Source organism: Python bivittatus, unplaced genomic scaffold, assembly GCF_059951505.1.
Source record: "Python bivittatus isolate LINGU-HERP-01145 unplaced genomic scaffold, Pbiv_v1 ctg000700_np1212, whole genome shotgun sequence".
Lineage (NCBI taxonomy): Eukaryota > Metazoa > Chordata > Lepidosauria > Squamata > Pythonidae > Python > Python bivittatus.
In genome coordinates this window covers 5,986,406-5,999,671 of record NW_028277098.1, presented here as the reverse complement: position 1 = coordinate 5,999,671, position 13,266 = coordinate 5,986,406, and the positions used below count along the sequence as shown (strand labels likewise).

Genomic DNA, 13,266 nt, shown 5'->3' with positions numbered 1-13,266 from the left:
TCCCCAAGAATCATTCAGTTTTCTTGAAATGAGTGCAATTTGGCCAGATAAAGCTGATGTTTATTTATATTGTCCCTTACTGGGAGAATAAAACAAACTCAGCTATTTTCATTTCCCAACAGACATTTAAGGAAGATGTATATTTACTCTCAAAATACAGCAGTTTTCTTCAAAGGTTAACAATTCCTTCACATAAAAATGGTTGCTCCTCTTGCCTTTGACGATCCAATAGCATAAAATTGCTCTTTAAACTATTTTTTTTTTTCATACAGTGAGAAAATAATATTGGCTCTACATTCTTTCAAGAGCCGAAAAATCCACTTACGTTGTGTGAGATAAAATTTTAATATTGTTTTCAACTGCCCAATTTGTTAAGTATTGCCTTTTATTCTGTTCTGCCTCCATCCATTTTCTGATGTCATAAACTGAAAGTAATTCTTAAGCAGTTCCCACAACCAATTCTACAACAAAATAAAATTTACAAGAGCTATAGCAAAATCATCCATATGCATAATTGGCACAAAATGACATTGTAAGTACTCTATTAAGAGCAGGATGCACGTGATAAATTCCAATGGGAGCTGGGTATTTAGGAAAGACTTGCCCTACAACTTTTAGCTTACACCTCAAAGACCAGTAACATTTAATAAAAATCTTAGCTTTTCAAGGCATAGGCAAATCAAGAAACAGGCACAACAGGGATTCCAGGAATATGCTTTATTGTTATAGGATAGCCTAACATAATCTTGAAAGCTTTCCAAGTTTCTACTTCAAACAAATTCAAGGTGGGACTATTTTGAGTTTCTTTCTCATGCTTTCTTCTTTCTCAGGATTGAGTAATCTTTTCCAAAAGTTCCTCCTTAACGGTTTGCTCATTCTTTCCCCATTCCCAAGGCCAGGTCTACACAGGTCCTTCACAATAACTAACTAGAAAGCAAGCCATCCACAATTCCTGAACAAGTTAACTAAACAATTTCAACCTTATTTAAGGACCCTGTATATGAGCCTCCACACTATTTTAAACTTCTTTAGGAAAATACAAAATGGTTCTGTCTCCATTCACCAAGCCTTTATTTTCTTTACAATAATAATTTCTTTGATTTTCTGCTGATCACGGATCACCTCAAATTGTTGCTTAAACAGGCAAGCAGATTATTCTCTTCATTTTCCTTATGCTATTTTTTTTAGGTACTTCATTATGTTGCTAATGTTTTTTGATCAGGTGTAATTGCCCCTTGAGTTTGAAGAACCCCCAGAAAAGGGAATTCTTGCTTTTCAATGCTTTTTTGTAAATGCCCAAAACGTTTTGCCAGAAGATGAATCTAGTTTAGTTCTACAATTATAACTTCTAATAGGATAAAGTTATATTCACTGTGAATTTAACATTGTGGGAATTTTTAAATTTTTTTATTTATTTATCAAATTTGTCACCGCCTATCTTGTTGAAACGACTCTGGGTGGTTTACAGCATTTTATGCAGTGAGCTATCCAGAAAGGTAGGTCTCATCACTAAATTATTGCAGATGGCACTTTCCGTCAATATAATTTCCTGATTTATTTTAAAAAAACCTATTTATGTGTGCATTAATAATTTAAACAAATACAAAAGACTGCTTGGGAACTATGAATTCCCAAGCAGGCAAGATAAGCTTCAATTAGATTTCTTGTCTGTGATCCTTGCTTGCCTTCTTCTCCCAATACTTTATTTTCATTTCATAATGGCCTGGCATAGCATTCCGCCCTCCCCCATAAATTCATTTTGAAACTCTTTTACAGATTGTCTCCATCATAGTAGGTATTCTGTTTGCTCTAAATATACATATTTCACCATAATTTCTGTAACCAAGATGCATAAAATGACTGACCCAACAAGCAGAATGTGTCCCTACTTCTAATTCTTATTTTATTGCTTCTTTTAAACCAACCAATTTCAACTGTAGATGTGTTGGGCCACAACTCTTACAATTCCCAGTGATTATCAGTATGACATATGTTGAGAAAAAGCTGCTTTAGACTTTCAAAAGCAGAAAGCTGGGATGTACTAGGGTGAACTTAATAGATCACTGGTGGGCAGGGAGATGCTTCTTAAATCCCTAAGTTGGTGACAGAAGGGACTCATAAACTTATTATTTAATTTTTTTCTCACCCAGCCCAAAGAAAGTTTTTGATGTGAATTCTTAACAGTATATAAAACAACATCAGTTAGACCAGTGTTTCTCAACCTTGGCAACTTTCAGATGTGTGGACTTCAACTCCCAGAATTCCCCAGCCAGCAAGGCTGGCTGGGGAATTCTGGGAGTTGAAGTCCACACATCTGAAAGTTGCCAAGATTGAGAAACACTGAGTTAGACAATAACAAACAATATGGGAATAATAGCAATGTACTTAAAGAAAAAACATGGTTAAAACATTTAGCTCTAAGGCATGCTGGGGAAGGGAAATAATATAACAACCTTTTCAGAAGATGTCACTGAGAGATGAAAAACGTAAAAGTATACAGGTAGGAATGAAGATAAAGAACCCATTTTTTGGAAATGCAAGGAAATGAAACTGGGGAGGTGAACTAAGGAGGAAGGGAGGTAATTCCAAAGATGAAAGTCCCTTTACAGCACTTCCTTGGAATAAACTAAAAGTAAAGAAATCTGCTCAGTGACAACTTTCTTGGGATTTACAAAACTGCAGGACAAAAAGAGGGAGATACACAGCAAGATTGACAGATCGGGCAAAATAGAAATAATTGAAACTCACCAAGTATACCTGTATGATAGCATATTTGAACAAAATAATATCCATTATGAATATATACTGGTGTGCAATAACATGAAACTATTTATAAAAAGGTTAGTACAATGTAATGTATAGTTCAATCAATGCACATTAAAAATACAATGGAAATAAACAGCATAATGTGGCAGCTAGTCAGAGGTCCTATTGAAAGTGATCACAATTCACGATAACAAGAATTTCTGAATTTAATGAGAACAAGCAAGTGTGCTGGTACATACTATTTGATTGCTCCTCTTGCCAATGGGAATGGCTGAAAAGACCACCAAAAAAATACTTCAATGGCTATCTTGATGTGTGAGCCACAAATTTTGACTGTTTCCTCCGTTGGAAGTCATGGTTTGTTCTTGGCTTTTAATTCCTGATTTGTCTGGGAGAACAAGCCAGAATTCTAGCTTATATGTTACAGCAGACTAAGAAATCTGTTCAGCTGCTCCCATTGACAGTATAAGCCAGGGGAGCAACACATGCTAGCATACTAGGTTGTTCACAATAAGGCATAATTTTCAGAAATGTATTTATTTATTGTGGCATGCAAATACAGCAATTGATTTTAATATAAAGTAAGACAGTACAATTATGGTTGATTATCTTTTACATCACTTGGTATGCTTTTTCAAAAAACGATTAACATTTAAAAGGGAAAAAAAGCAGAAAAGAAGCCAAAAGGGAGAGAAAGTACAAGTAAATATACAAGAGATTTAAAAGCATAAGTTTAAGTAAATTAAGTACAAATCCCCAGAATAGTATTAATTTAATTCTATGTATTTAAACACTTTGTTATTTTAAAACTACATATTAAAATCAAGTTAATGTATGATTATCAACAACAGTAATCAACACAGCATGAAACATAACTTAAAATGTAAAATTATAGTCTTGTTAGTAAGAAATCTATCTTTATTTAATGAAGCATTCATGTTAAGAGAAACTCAAATTTTAGATGACGCACATACCCAAAGATTTATTTTCAATACGAGGTTATTTTAGATATTGAGGCATACTCCTACAACTTAATTTGCCATTCTTCTCCTGAAGCAATTGTATGCATTTTCCAGTGCAAAGTGTAGAGCATCCTAGCAGTTGTTAGCACATGCAAAGTTCAGTATACTTTGTAGAAATACAACATCCAATAATACTTAGTAGAAAGATAATAGGTTAGAAAGGGAAACAACCTTTTAGAATTTGTTTCATTCTGTTATAGCTCATTTTCCAAAATTGCTGGGCTTTTCAACATTGCACCAAATAATAAACCTGACCTGATGATCACATTTCCAATTTGAATTATCAAATTGTAACACAAAATGAATTATCAGTTTTAGCAATCAATACTTGAGTGATACACCATCAGTAAAACAATTAAAACAGTTTTTTCTAAGTGTGATAGTCACTGTATAAATTTAATATTTTTCTTCCCTTGAAATTCCCATTGCTGCATATCAATTGTTCTGTCTAAATCCTATGTCCATTTAATCATAAAATCTTTAACTTGTTCAGCTTCTGAGTCATATTTCACCTGCAACTTGTAAATAAGGCCGCACTAGAAGCTAAAAAAAAAAACAGGGAGTGTTCTTGAGGCTATTTTAATTGGAAATTAAATCTCAAAAAGAAAATAGCTCCAAGTGACAGCCCAACTTTGCTCTCAATGTTCCCATCTTTCTTTTCTTTGCTTCTGGAATTTCTAGAGCCATTCTTACTAGATATATCTGCTGCTCTTCTGAGAGACGGATGTGGCGAGAGTCAGGGGATTTCTTAAGGCCATATCATAAGTCATAAGAAGAAAGATTTGATTTGGAGACTCCTTGGTTCACAGCCCAGACTTAGCTTTTATAAATGACCAGATGTAACATTCCAGAATCTTACTGGCAACTACAGACAACTGAAATTGATCCTCGCTGAAAGGAATGCACCACCAAAAGAGTGTTTTATTTTATTAAAGGAAATTATGCATTCATCCATCATTACCAATTCTGCCTGCACAGTTCATTCTGGTAGACTGGGTATGCTCCAGGTCTCTCCTATTAAATGTTGCATCTTCTGGGACTGAGGAAGCGTGCCTTCTCTGTTGCAGCCCCACCCTCTGAAACAGCATCCCACAGAGATACAGACAGGGCCCTCTCTCCTAGGGTGCCGACAAGCACTTAAGTCCTGGCTTTGGTCTTAGGGCTGGTGTTGATGTGTCTGTAGGACCCTCCTTTTGGTTTGATTTGTTATTTGTTGGATTGTTTTGGTCTCAGCTGCCTGTGGGGTGGAATGTTTTTAACTGTTTTTATTGTTTTGTACTGTATTTGTAGGCTACCCAGAGTCTATGGAAGTAAGTGGCTATAATAAATTTAAAATAACAACAACTCCATAGTGAACAGAAGCAGTGTTTCCTAGGCTAGCCAGGAGATACTAGAAATTGGGGTCAAGACATTCTGCCTGCAAAGCCTGTGCCCTGCATCACTAAGTGACAGCTCAAGGACTGCACGTCAGTGAATGCTGCTAAACAGAAACTGATCTGAGGATACTGTTATGCAAGAAGTTGATATTTTTTTAAAAAACAGTAATATCAGATATTTAAGAGGGAGAAAAAAAACTTAATTTCATCTGCAAGTCTCTTAAATGTGAATCGTTCCTAAGCACTCCATAGCAAAGAGTTATTTGAAGAGCTTCTTCCAAATTAAGAAAAAAAGAAAGCATTCACTTGCAGCATATTTTGCAACTGTAAATCAAAATTCCAAGCACTGGACAAAGGCCCATTAAGTTGTGCAGTTGAGTAATTTTTTTTCTGTATGGATGCTACTGTTCAGCGCCTAGAAGGACAGTGATGGAATATATACTGGAATTGAATGTTCTATTCAGAAGTGAATTTTTAAAATAGCCAGGCTGTGCATATTAACAACTAGAAGAAAAAAGGAAATTGAAGAACAAAGAAGTATCACATGTCCTGCAAGTAATGTATTTCTAGAGTCTTTAAGATTGCTAATTTGTTTCTAAAGATAATGTCACACTTCACCCAGAAACTGAAGGCAATCAATACCTGACTATATTCCAACCTACTGTTTTTTATTCTGTTCCTTCAAGGGGTGGGCTGCATGACCTCATAGTTGGTGCCATTTTACCCTTTCAGTAACTGTAATGAAGGTTTGTTGGAAAGCAGCTGCATTTGAAAACACTTAGAATTCAGGTTTATTGTCAGGTATGTTCTTCATCCACCCCCCACTTCGTCCACTAACCAGAAACCAAAGCAGCAGCCTTCCTATTATGTCTAAGCAGGACTTCTGATCTGAAGGTTCCTTAAAAAGAACAAGACAGCAGAGTTTAAAGGTGGTTTCCTGGACCTACTGTGTCACCTGTATAACACATCACGCTCTAGGTGTGCATAAATAGGAGATGGTAATGAATATATGCCTACAAGAGAGTTCTTTTGTATAAGAAAATAACATTGCAAAATTATGGTTTGGTACAGAAATTCTTACTGAAGAATTTCTGTGTGTGAGTGTGTGTGTTTAAAACAATTTGTGATATCACCATTTTGTGGGTGAGGGGCAGTTACAAAAAGTGGGGAGTACTCCTTTTTTCAGGGTCTTTTTTCCCCCCACTCTCAGACCCAAAGAACAGACAGAGGTACTCTGAGAAAGATAGTGACAGAGGGTCAAGGATGACATGGAGACAGAAAGAGGCAGACACACAAAAGGGCAGACAATGGGATAACACAGAATGGGTTACAGAAGGGGACAGACAGAACAAATGACCACATATCAATGGGGGTCACAAAAAAGGACAGAGTCAGGGGAAAGACTGTGAAACAGGATTAAGTAGGGGAAGATTGGGAAGAAATCCCAATATTGCAGGCTACATTGGGAAGTAAAAAAAAACATGCCAGAAGACTGTGACTTCCATATTATTGCCAAGAATACAACATGGACATATTCATGTATCCACTAGGAGCTGAGTTCAATTCAAAGAATTACTTTACTTTTTATCATGCAAATCAAAGTATTTTGGAAGGAATATTTAACACATCGAGGAAACAGCTGTAAATGAGAGGAACCATACGTGGAGGAACAACAGGCCTGTACAAACAGCAGGAACACATAGCTATATATATGCTATGTGCAGGCATTCTAATCCCATGTTTCACCCACCCAGCAAAGGAAGGCTGTAGAAATATGAGGCTATACAGTTTTCTGTGTGTCCCTGTATGTTCCTCTACACCATGTACAGTGCTGATGGATGTTTAAAGGTTTGAACTTTCTGGTTTTTAAATTAAGGTTGAGAAAGCACAATTCTAGTCAAAGAATGGTCTCCTGCTTACCACCTAAGCTGTGGCAGAGGCAGAAAAGGAGAGCAGGGCCACTATCACCTGCTCTTTGAGAAGCCAGTTCATTGGGCTTTGCTCTTCTTCTAATAATTACCCAACTCACAACAGAGGTGGAAGAGAGAGATGAAGATCCTTGAACCCTTCATAACTGAGATAGAGGTAATCTTGCTGTCTTTTCCCCACTCACCTGAGGGCAAGACATTTGTATTGATCTGTATGTTGTACTTTCCAGATAAAGGATATAAATCATTTAACAAAACAAATAGCCCCCTGAATTGCAGTGAGGAACCAATGAACCTTCTGGCTTCCAGTAAGTAACTCTCTAAGTATGGAACTGAGGAGAAGGAGCCCTCTTGTTTCCAGTAAAGAGAATCTGATGTTGAAATCAGATGAAAAAATTAAAAATGGTTTTGAGTGAGAAAAAGTTGGAAATGTACCTGATTCTGTGACCAAGTACTTATTATTGTATGACTTATGTGATATTCATCTTAGAAGGACCTAATCATGATATGGTATTAGAGGTTAAAAGGACATGATAGAGCAAAAGTTAATTCACACAACATACTAGATTAGACTAAAATGAGGCCAGATAGCAATTCAGCCCAGTGACTGTCTTAATGTACTAGGGGAATCAAGCCATCACATTAGGGCATGATGCAGTTTATTTATGTGAACACAGAATCTGCTTTGTTAACTGAGGTTTAGAGTTTAACATATTGTGGGAACCACTCACAGTTACTTTCTGAGTTTGAACTTTCAGTGGGTCAGATCAAAGAGTAGACCTGGTCTTCTGTCAACAATGCTAGGTAAAACAATTCAATCAGACACATACAGCCATCTCTTTTTCCCTTTCTCTTCAGTATATGCTTTGACTATTCATATAATATGGATTAGCCAAACCTGAATATATAGGAATAAAGAAGCTTTCATCCATTAAATGCATTTAAAAGAAAAGAGTGAGAGATAATGTTCCAGTTTTAAATTGTGAGTTGCCTAGATCAGCTTTTTCCCAATCTGATGTTTTTTACTACAATTCCCAGAATTCCTGATTAGCACTGCCAAAGGCTGAGTGAGATGATATGCCTCAGTTTTGTTACACGCTGATCAACCTTATGTTAAACAAACACTGGAATTCTTGCTCAGAATTATCCATGGAGAGAATCCATTACTATTATCAATATTTGGAAGCTAGGACAAGGACAAATTGAGAAAGCTGACTAATATTAATATGTTCATTAATTAAAACAAAAGCAAAGAACTTGTTCTTGGTTTATTACAGATTCTTAAATAGATCATAAAATAATATCCCAGAATATTGTAGCTCATTGCTGTCTTTTAAAAACTTTTGTTCTAGGTGGTACCCTGTAGGAAAAGTCAGTTAATTTTAATTGGGTTTACACCGTAAGTGACACCAGAAAAACTGCAGTAATTCAAGTATGGGGTACTTCCAACTTTGATCCACCAAAAAGAAAGAGAATGAGAGGTAAGAATTTTGAGGAAGCTTGGATTAAAATTATAAACACAAATAATTTACAATTAAGCATCAGCCTCACTAAAGGAAACTGAACATACATGTATACAATGATAAATTCCCATCTATAGAAAAGGAAAAAAAACCCCTTATCCATCTGTGGCAGAAATATTATGAAGCATGAATATTTTTAGAATACAGAATCACAGTCAGTCTCATGAATTGATATATGTCTTTGAATCATATTCTGAGAAAGCTAGAAATAAAATCTGGCTGCATTACTATCTGAAAACTCCTAACAATACCCATACATTTTCTGTAATTGACAAGAGTATAGTCATATAGCTGTTGAAATCTGGAGCCTGTTACCAGTAAAAGGATCATTTAAGCCTCTGTGGCAGATTCTTTTCTCTCAAGAGTTTCCCTTGTTCCTTTAATTATAACTGCCTGCTAATAGTCAGCATAGTCTGTTCAGCGGTAGAGTTCTCTGTCCTCAGCACAGTTATAGGTATTACAGTATTTGCTAACAAAATCAACTAAGTCTAGCCACACCCTACCCACCCAAGCATAGCTGCAGTGAGGGTAACTCAAGAGAGATCATCTGGGCCTCCTGCTTGGCAGGCCTGCCTTCTTGCTGCTTTACCTTTTTGAGCATTAGTTTCACTGGTTAATAGAATGCAGAGGTAAGTGAAAGCCGCCCTCTCAGGGAACACAGATGACTCTTTGCCTCTGATGCTACAAGCCCAGCCACTGAATTGGTTAAAAAAAACCCCTAGGTGCTCTAGGGGCAATGCTATGCCACAGCAACATACAGAGTTTGTCAGAGGGCCTGATTCAAAGGAAATGTGTACTTACTGGTACTCGGAAAGGAGATGTATTTGATGTATCTGTGGGATTGCTCGTTCCTGAGATGCTCCGTCTTCGAGGAGACCTCTCTGATGGAACCTCTGAGGGAAGAGGGTGAAAAGAAACAGGAGAAAAATAAGCCTTTCCTTAAACAGAAACTTCCTTCTCATTCCCTACACAAATCTTTTAATGTAATGATTTCATTATATCAAATAACAAAATTATATACATATAATAGAATTAACAATGTAATGTAATAGTAAAACTAAAAAAAAAGAAATCCTGGAAAATTATATTACAGCTGAAACAATTCCAAACATGTTGAACAAACTGCTCAGAAGTCCCTTTTATTTTATTTTATTCATTTTGCTCCTCTGTAAAAAAAAGAGTAACTCAAACTGATTACAGCAATGAAATACAGATTTCTACATCAAGGGTTTCTAATCATTCTGTTGGCTATTCTTCATGCAGAAGGTCTACCATTCTTGATGTCAGGACAGATTTCAAATACTGGGGATATAGTAGCATGCAAAACCCACTCACCTTTATTACAGACATTGTACACAGGTAGTCCTTGACTTACAACAATTGGGACTGGAATTTCTGTCACTAAACAATATGGTCGTAAAGCATGACTGCATCGCTTAGTAACAGCAATCCCTGCAGTCCCAGTTGCTGTCGTTAACTGAATCCCAAGGTTATTAAGCAAGACAACTTCCTGCCAGCTTCCCACAACCAAAGTCAGTAGGCAAGCCAGCAGGAAGTTGCACATCCCAAGCCGGTAAGCAGGTAAGTGGCTGCTGCCTGGTGGGGAAGGGAGTGAGGGGATGTGCGGGGATGCAGGGAAGGGTCAGGGAGGGTGTGTGAGAGGTGTCGTGCAGGATGCACAAGAGGCACTTTGTGGGTCAGGGAGGATGCACGGGGGTGCTCAGCAGTGCTTGAGAGCACTGCACGGGTTGGGGAGGGTGCATGAGGGTGCAGTGCAGGTCAGGGAGGGTGCATGGTAGTGCATGAGAGGTGCTGTGCAGATCAGGGAAAGTGTGCGGGGGTGCACAGTGGTGAGCAAGAGGTTCCATGCAGGTTGGGGACGGTGCACAATGATGCAGGAGAGGTGCCGTGCGAGTTGAGGAGTGTGCAAGGTGGTGTGCAGCAGTGCACGAGAGGCACCGCATGGTTCAGGGAAGGTACACAGGTTTGTGTGAGTGGCCAATATGCCGCAAGCACAGAGGGGCTGGGAGAAGGTATGCGGGTGGGGGAGACACCCCAATAACTTGCCATCTTCCCTGCTGGCTTCCCCTTTGACTTTCTGAGGAAGCCAGCATGGAAGGTTACAAATGGTGATCATGTGATCGCGGGGCGCTTGGCAACCAGTCATAAGTGCGAACCCTTGGAATGGCCTGATGCAAACATTCCAGTGTTGGCTCATCACCTTCCAAAAGTGAATCTCTTAAAGCAGGAAGTGGTTGGAAGAATTCCTTAAAAGTTTGGCAGATATTGCTTAAAATTTAACCAAAATATAGCATTTAAAAGCATGCTACACACTGAGATCAAGGGGGCAGGAATTTTTAGTATAACCAAACGTGATTAACAAATTCCCAAAAAAAGAAACAGATACTTATATATGGGGCCTCTTAAACTTTGGTTAAAAATTCAAATCTGTTTTCAGCTAAATACTTTATAAATGTCAGGATTTCTTCCAGTTCAAAGATTTTGAGGGTTCCTCTGAACTTAGTTTTGCACTACTTTGAAGCAACTTCTAATTCTTAATGCCTATGTGTTCGAGATAGAACATGGTTTCTCTGTTTCAGCTGATGCTTAACACAAATCACAAAATAGCAGGGCTAGACTTCCATGAAGTCTGGGATGGGTCATCCCCCCCCCACCACTTCATGGGAAAAATGGTGCTTGTAGTACCTCACTGTTTTCATCAGAATGATGAAAGCATGTTGCGCTATGAGCTCTGCCCTTTTTGTATAACATCACAACATACACAAAAAAGGAATGGGGCTTGTGTGACACCTCAATGCTGCTTGACACCCCCCTGCCCCCGCATGTGCCAGTGCATCGGTTCTTCTGCTTCCTGAAGCCTCAGCTCTGACCTCTAGCAGTTTTCACAGATAACCCCATCAGGGACCCTCACCTTATGCTTCAATTCAGTTTTTGACCATTTAGGTAACCTCTTTTGTCTTTTAAAAATGCTTGTCTTGATTCTTTCTGCTTAGGTAAGCAGTATGCACCACACTCCTGCTTCAGCCCTCCTTCCAGTTTCTGGACTCTGGCATAACATTACTCCTCTGTCATCCCCTCCCTCCACACCACAAGTTCTACTCTGCAACTCACAACCATGGTGACAGCTGTTGGGGAAACTGCCTGACTGCAACGCTATAATGTTATGCTATCACCGCTGAGACTCAGCAAAGGCTTCTGAGTTTATGTTGTACGGTTATTGGAGGCTTAATTTCTAATTTGCTGGCTTCTTGAAGCAGGACTAGAAATTGGGATAAGCTTGGGAACATCAGGCACAGGTGAGAGATCTTATTCTTTTACTGCTGAGAACTTCACAGCAAGAAACAGGCTTACAAGCCAGGACAGTGGTTGAAGGGGGAGAGGGGAGAGGGAGGGAAGGGAGGAAGAGAATCTGCTGGAAAGGTCAGGGGTGGGTAGACCAGCGGGATATGCCACACAAGGACATTAGGGGCACAAGTGGGAGAGGGTAGCAGGTAAAGCCCTGGCAAGATTTGGGTGGGTGGACTAGTGGGATATGCTGCAGTGGGATTGCAGGGAAGAGGAGAGTGGGAAGGCACTGAGAAGGTAGGGTGGTGCACAGTCACGCCAAAGCAGAAGTAGGCAGATGGGCACTGAGCAATAGCTACCCAATTTACACACTCGCCTGTAAAATCACTCCAGGATCCCTCCAGATGTGGTTCTGGCCAAAACTGGGAACAACAAAATCTTCCAGGTTTTATTTCTGCCGCACCATAGCTACTCAAAAATAGATGGGGAGAACTCCCAAAACACATTCATTTGGTTCAGATTCAAAACGAAATGTATTTTCTGTTTTACACACACCCCTATTTAAAGCAACAATAACATCAGGACCAGTTAATCAAATGAAAAATGGGTATCAAGAAGTGCCTCAAAGTAAATGAAATTTGGTTTTAAATGTGTACAAAGATTTTAAAACTTCTTCATAGAGATTATCTGCAATTCATGAACACTTCCTTAAAGCCATGATGAACAGAGTTAATTCTGTCCAACACAATCTCTGAAAAGGGGAGCTCTAATATAAATTGTGTTGCAGACAATTTAATAAAGACTGAAGTTTAGTCTTGGGACAGTTAATAGGATCAGAACAGATAGGTGCAGTCCAAAATTATGCATTTATTTTTAAATAAACCCAGCTGTTAAACAGTATTTACCGTATTGTATACTTTCAAAAAGATTTACAAATTTGCAAAAAAAAAATAAAAAATAAAAAATCTTTCTACAACTAGAGTAATTTAGGATATTGCTCATTGTTTTCAGAACATGACCCAACCTATCAAACTATCAAATTAGATAACCAAAACAGAAAATGAAATAATTTTTAAAAAATCATTTACATAGTTTACATAACAACAACAAATAGGTACCTTTACAGCAAATGCAACTCATTTCAAATTTGATACGCTAAACCAAAAGAAATTCAATTCCTTTCCTAGCGTCTATTCAAAAACTGTTGAAAAAACTCTTGTGAAATATTAAGAGACTCAAGAGGATGACGCCGGGATGCCTGTCCAAATACAATCCCCAAACTCTTGCTCTTCTGCTTTGGGAAGCCAAGCGGCTGAGACCACCCACACCAGCTCCTGGCCCTTGG

At 38.3% G+C, this 13,266-nt stretch overlaps 1 protein-coding gene across 2 annotated transcripts in view; it reads right to left on the bottom strand.

Annotated features, from left to right (window-relative positions):
• RASAL2 (RAS protein activator like 2) overlaps positions 1-13,266 on the bottom strand; it is a 237,091-nt gene that overhangs the window by 74,578 nt on the left and 149,247 nt on the right. For both annotated transcript variants that reach the window (XM_088154086.1, XM_088154087.1), the window contains exon 4: positions 9,417-9,508. In XM_088154086.1, coding sequence (XP_088010212.1) covers positions 9,417-9,508 — 92 coding nt within the window. The remainder of the gene's footprint in view (positions 1-9,416; positions 9,509-13,266) is intronic.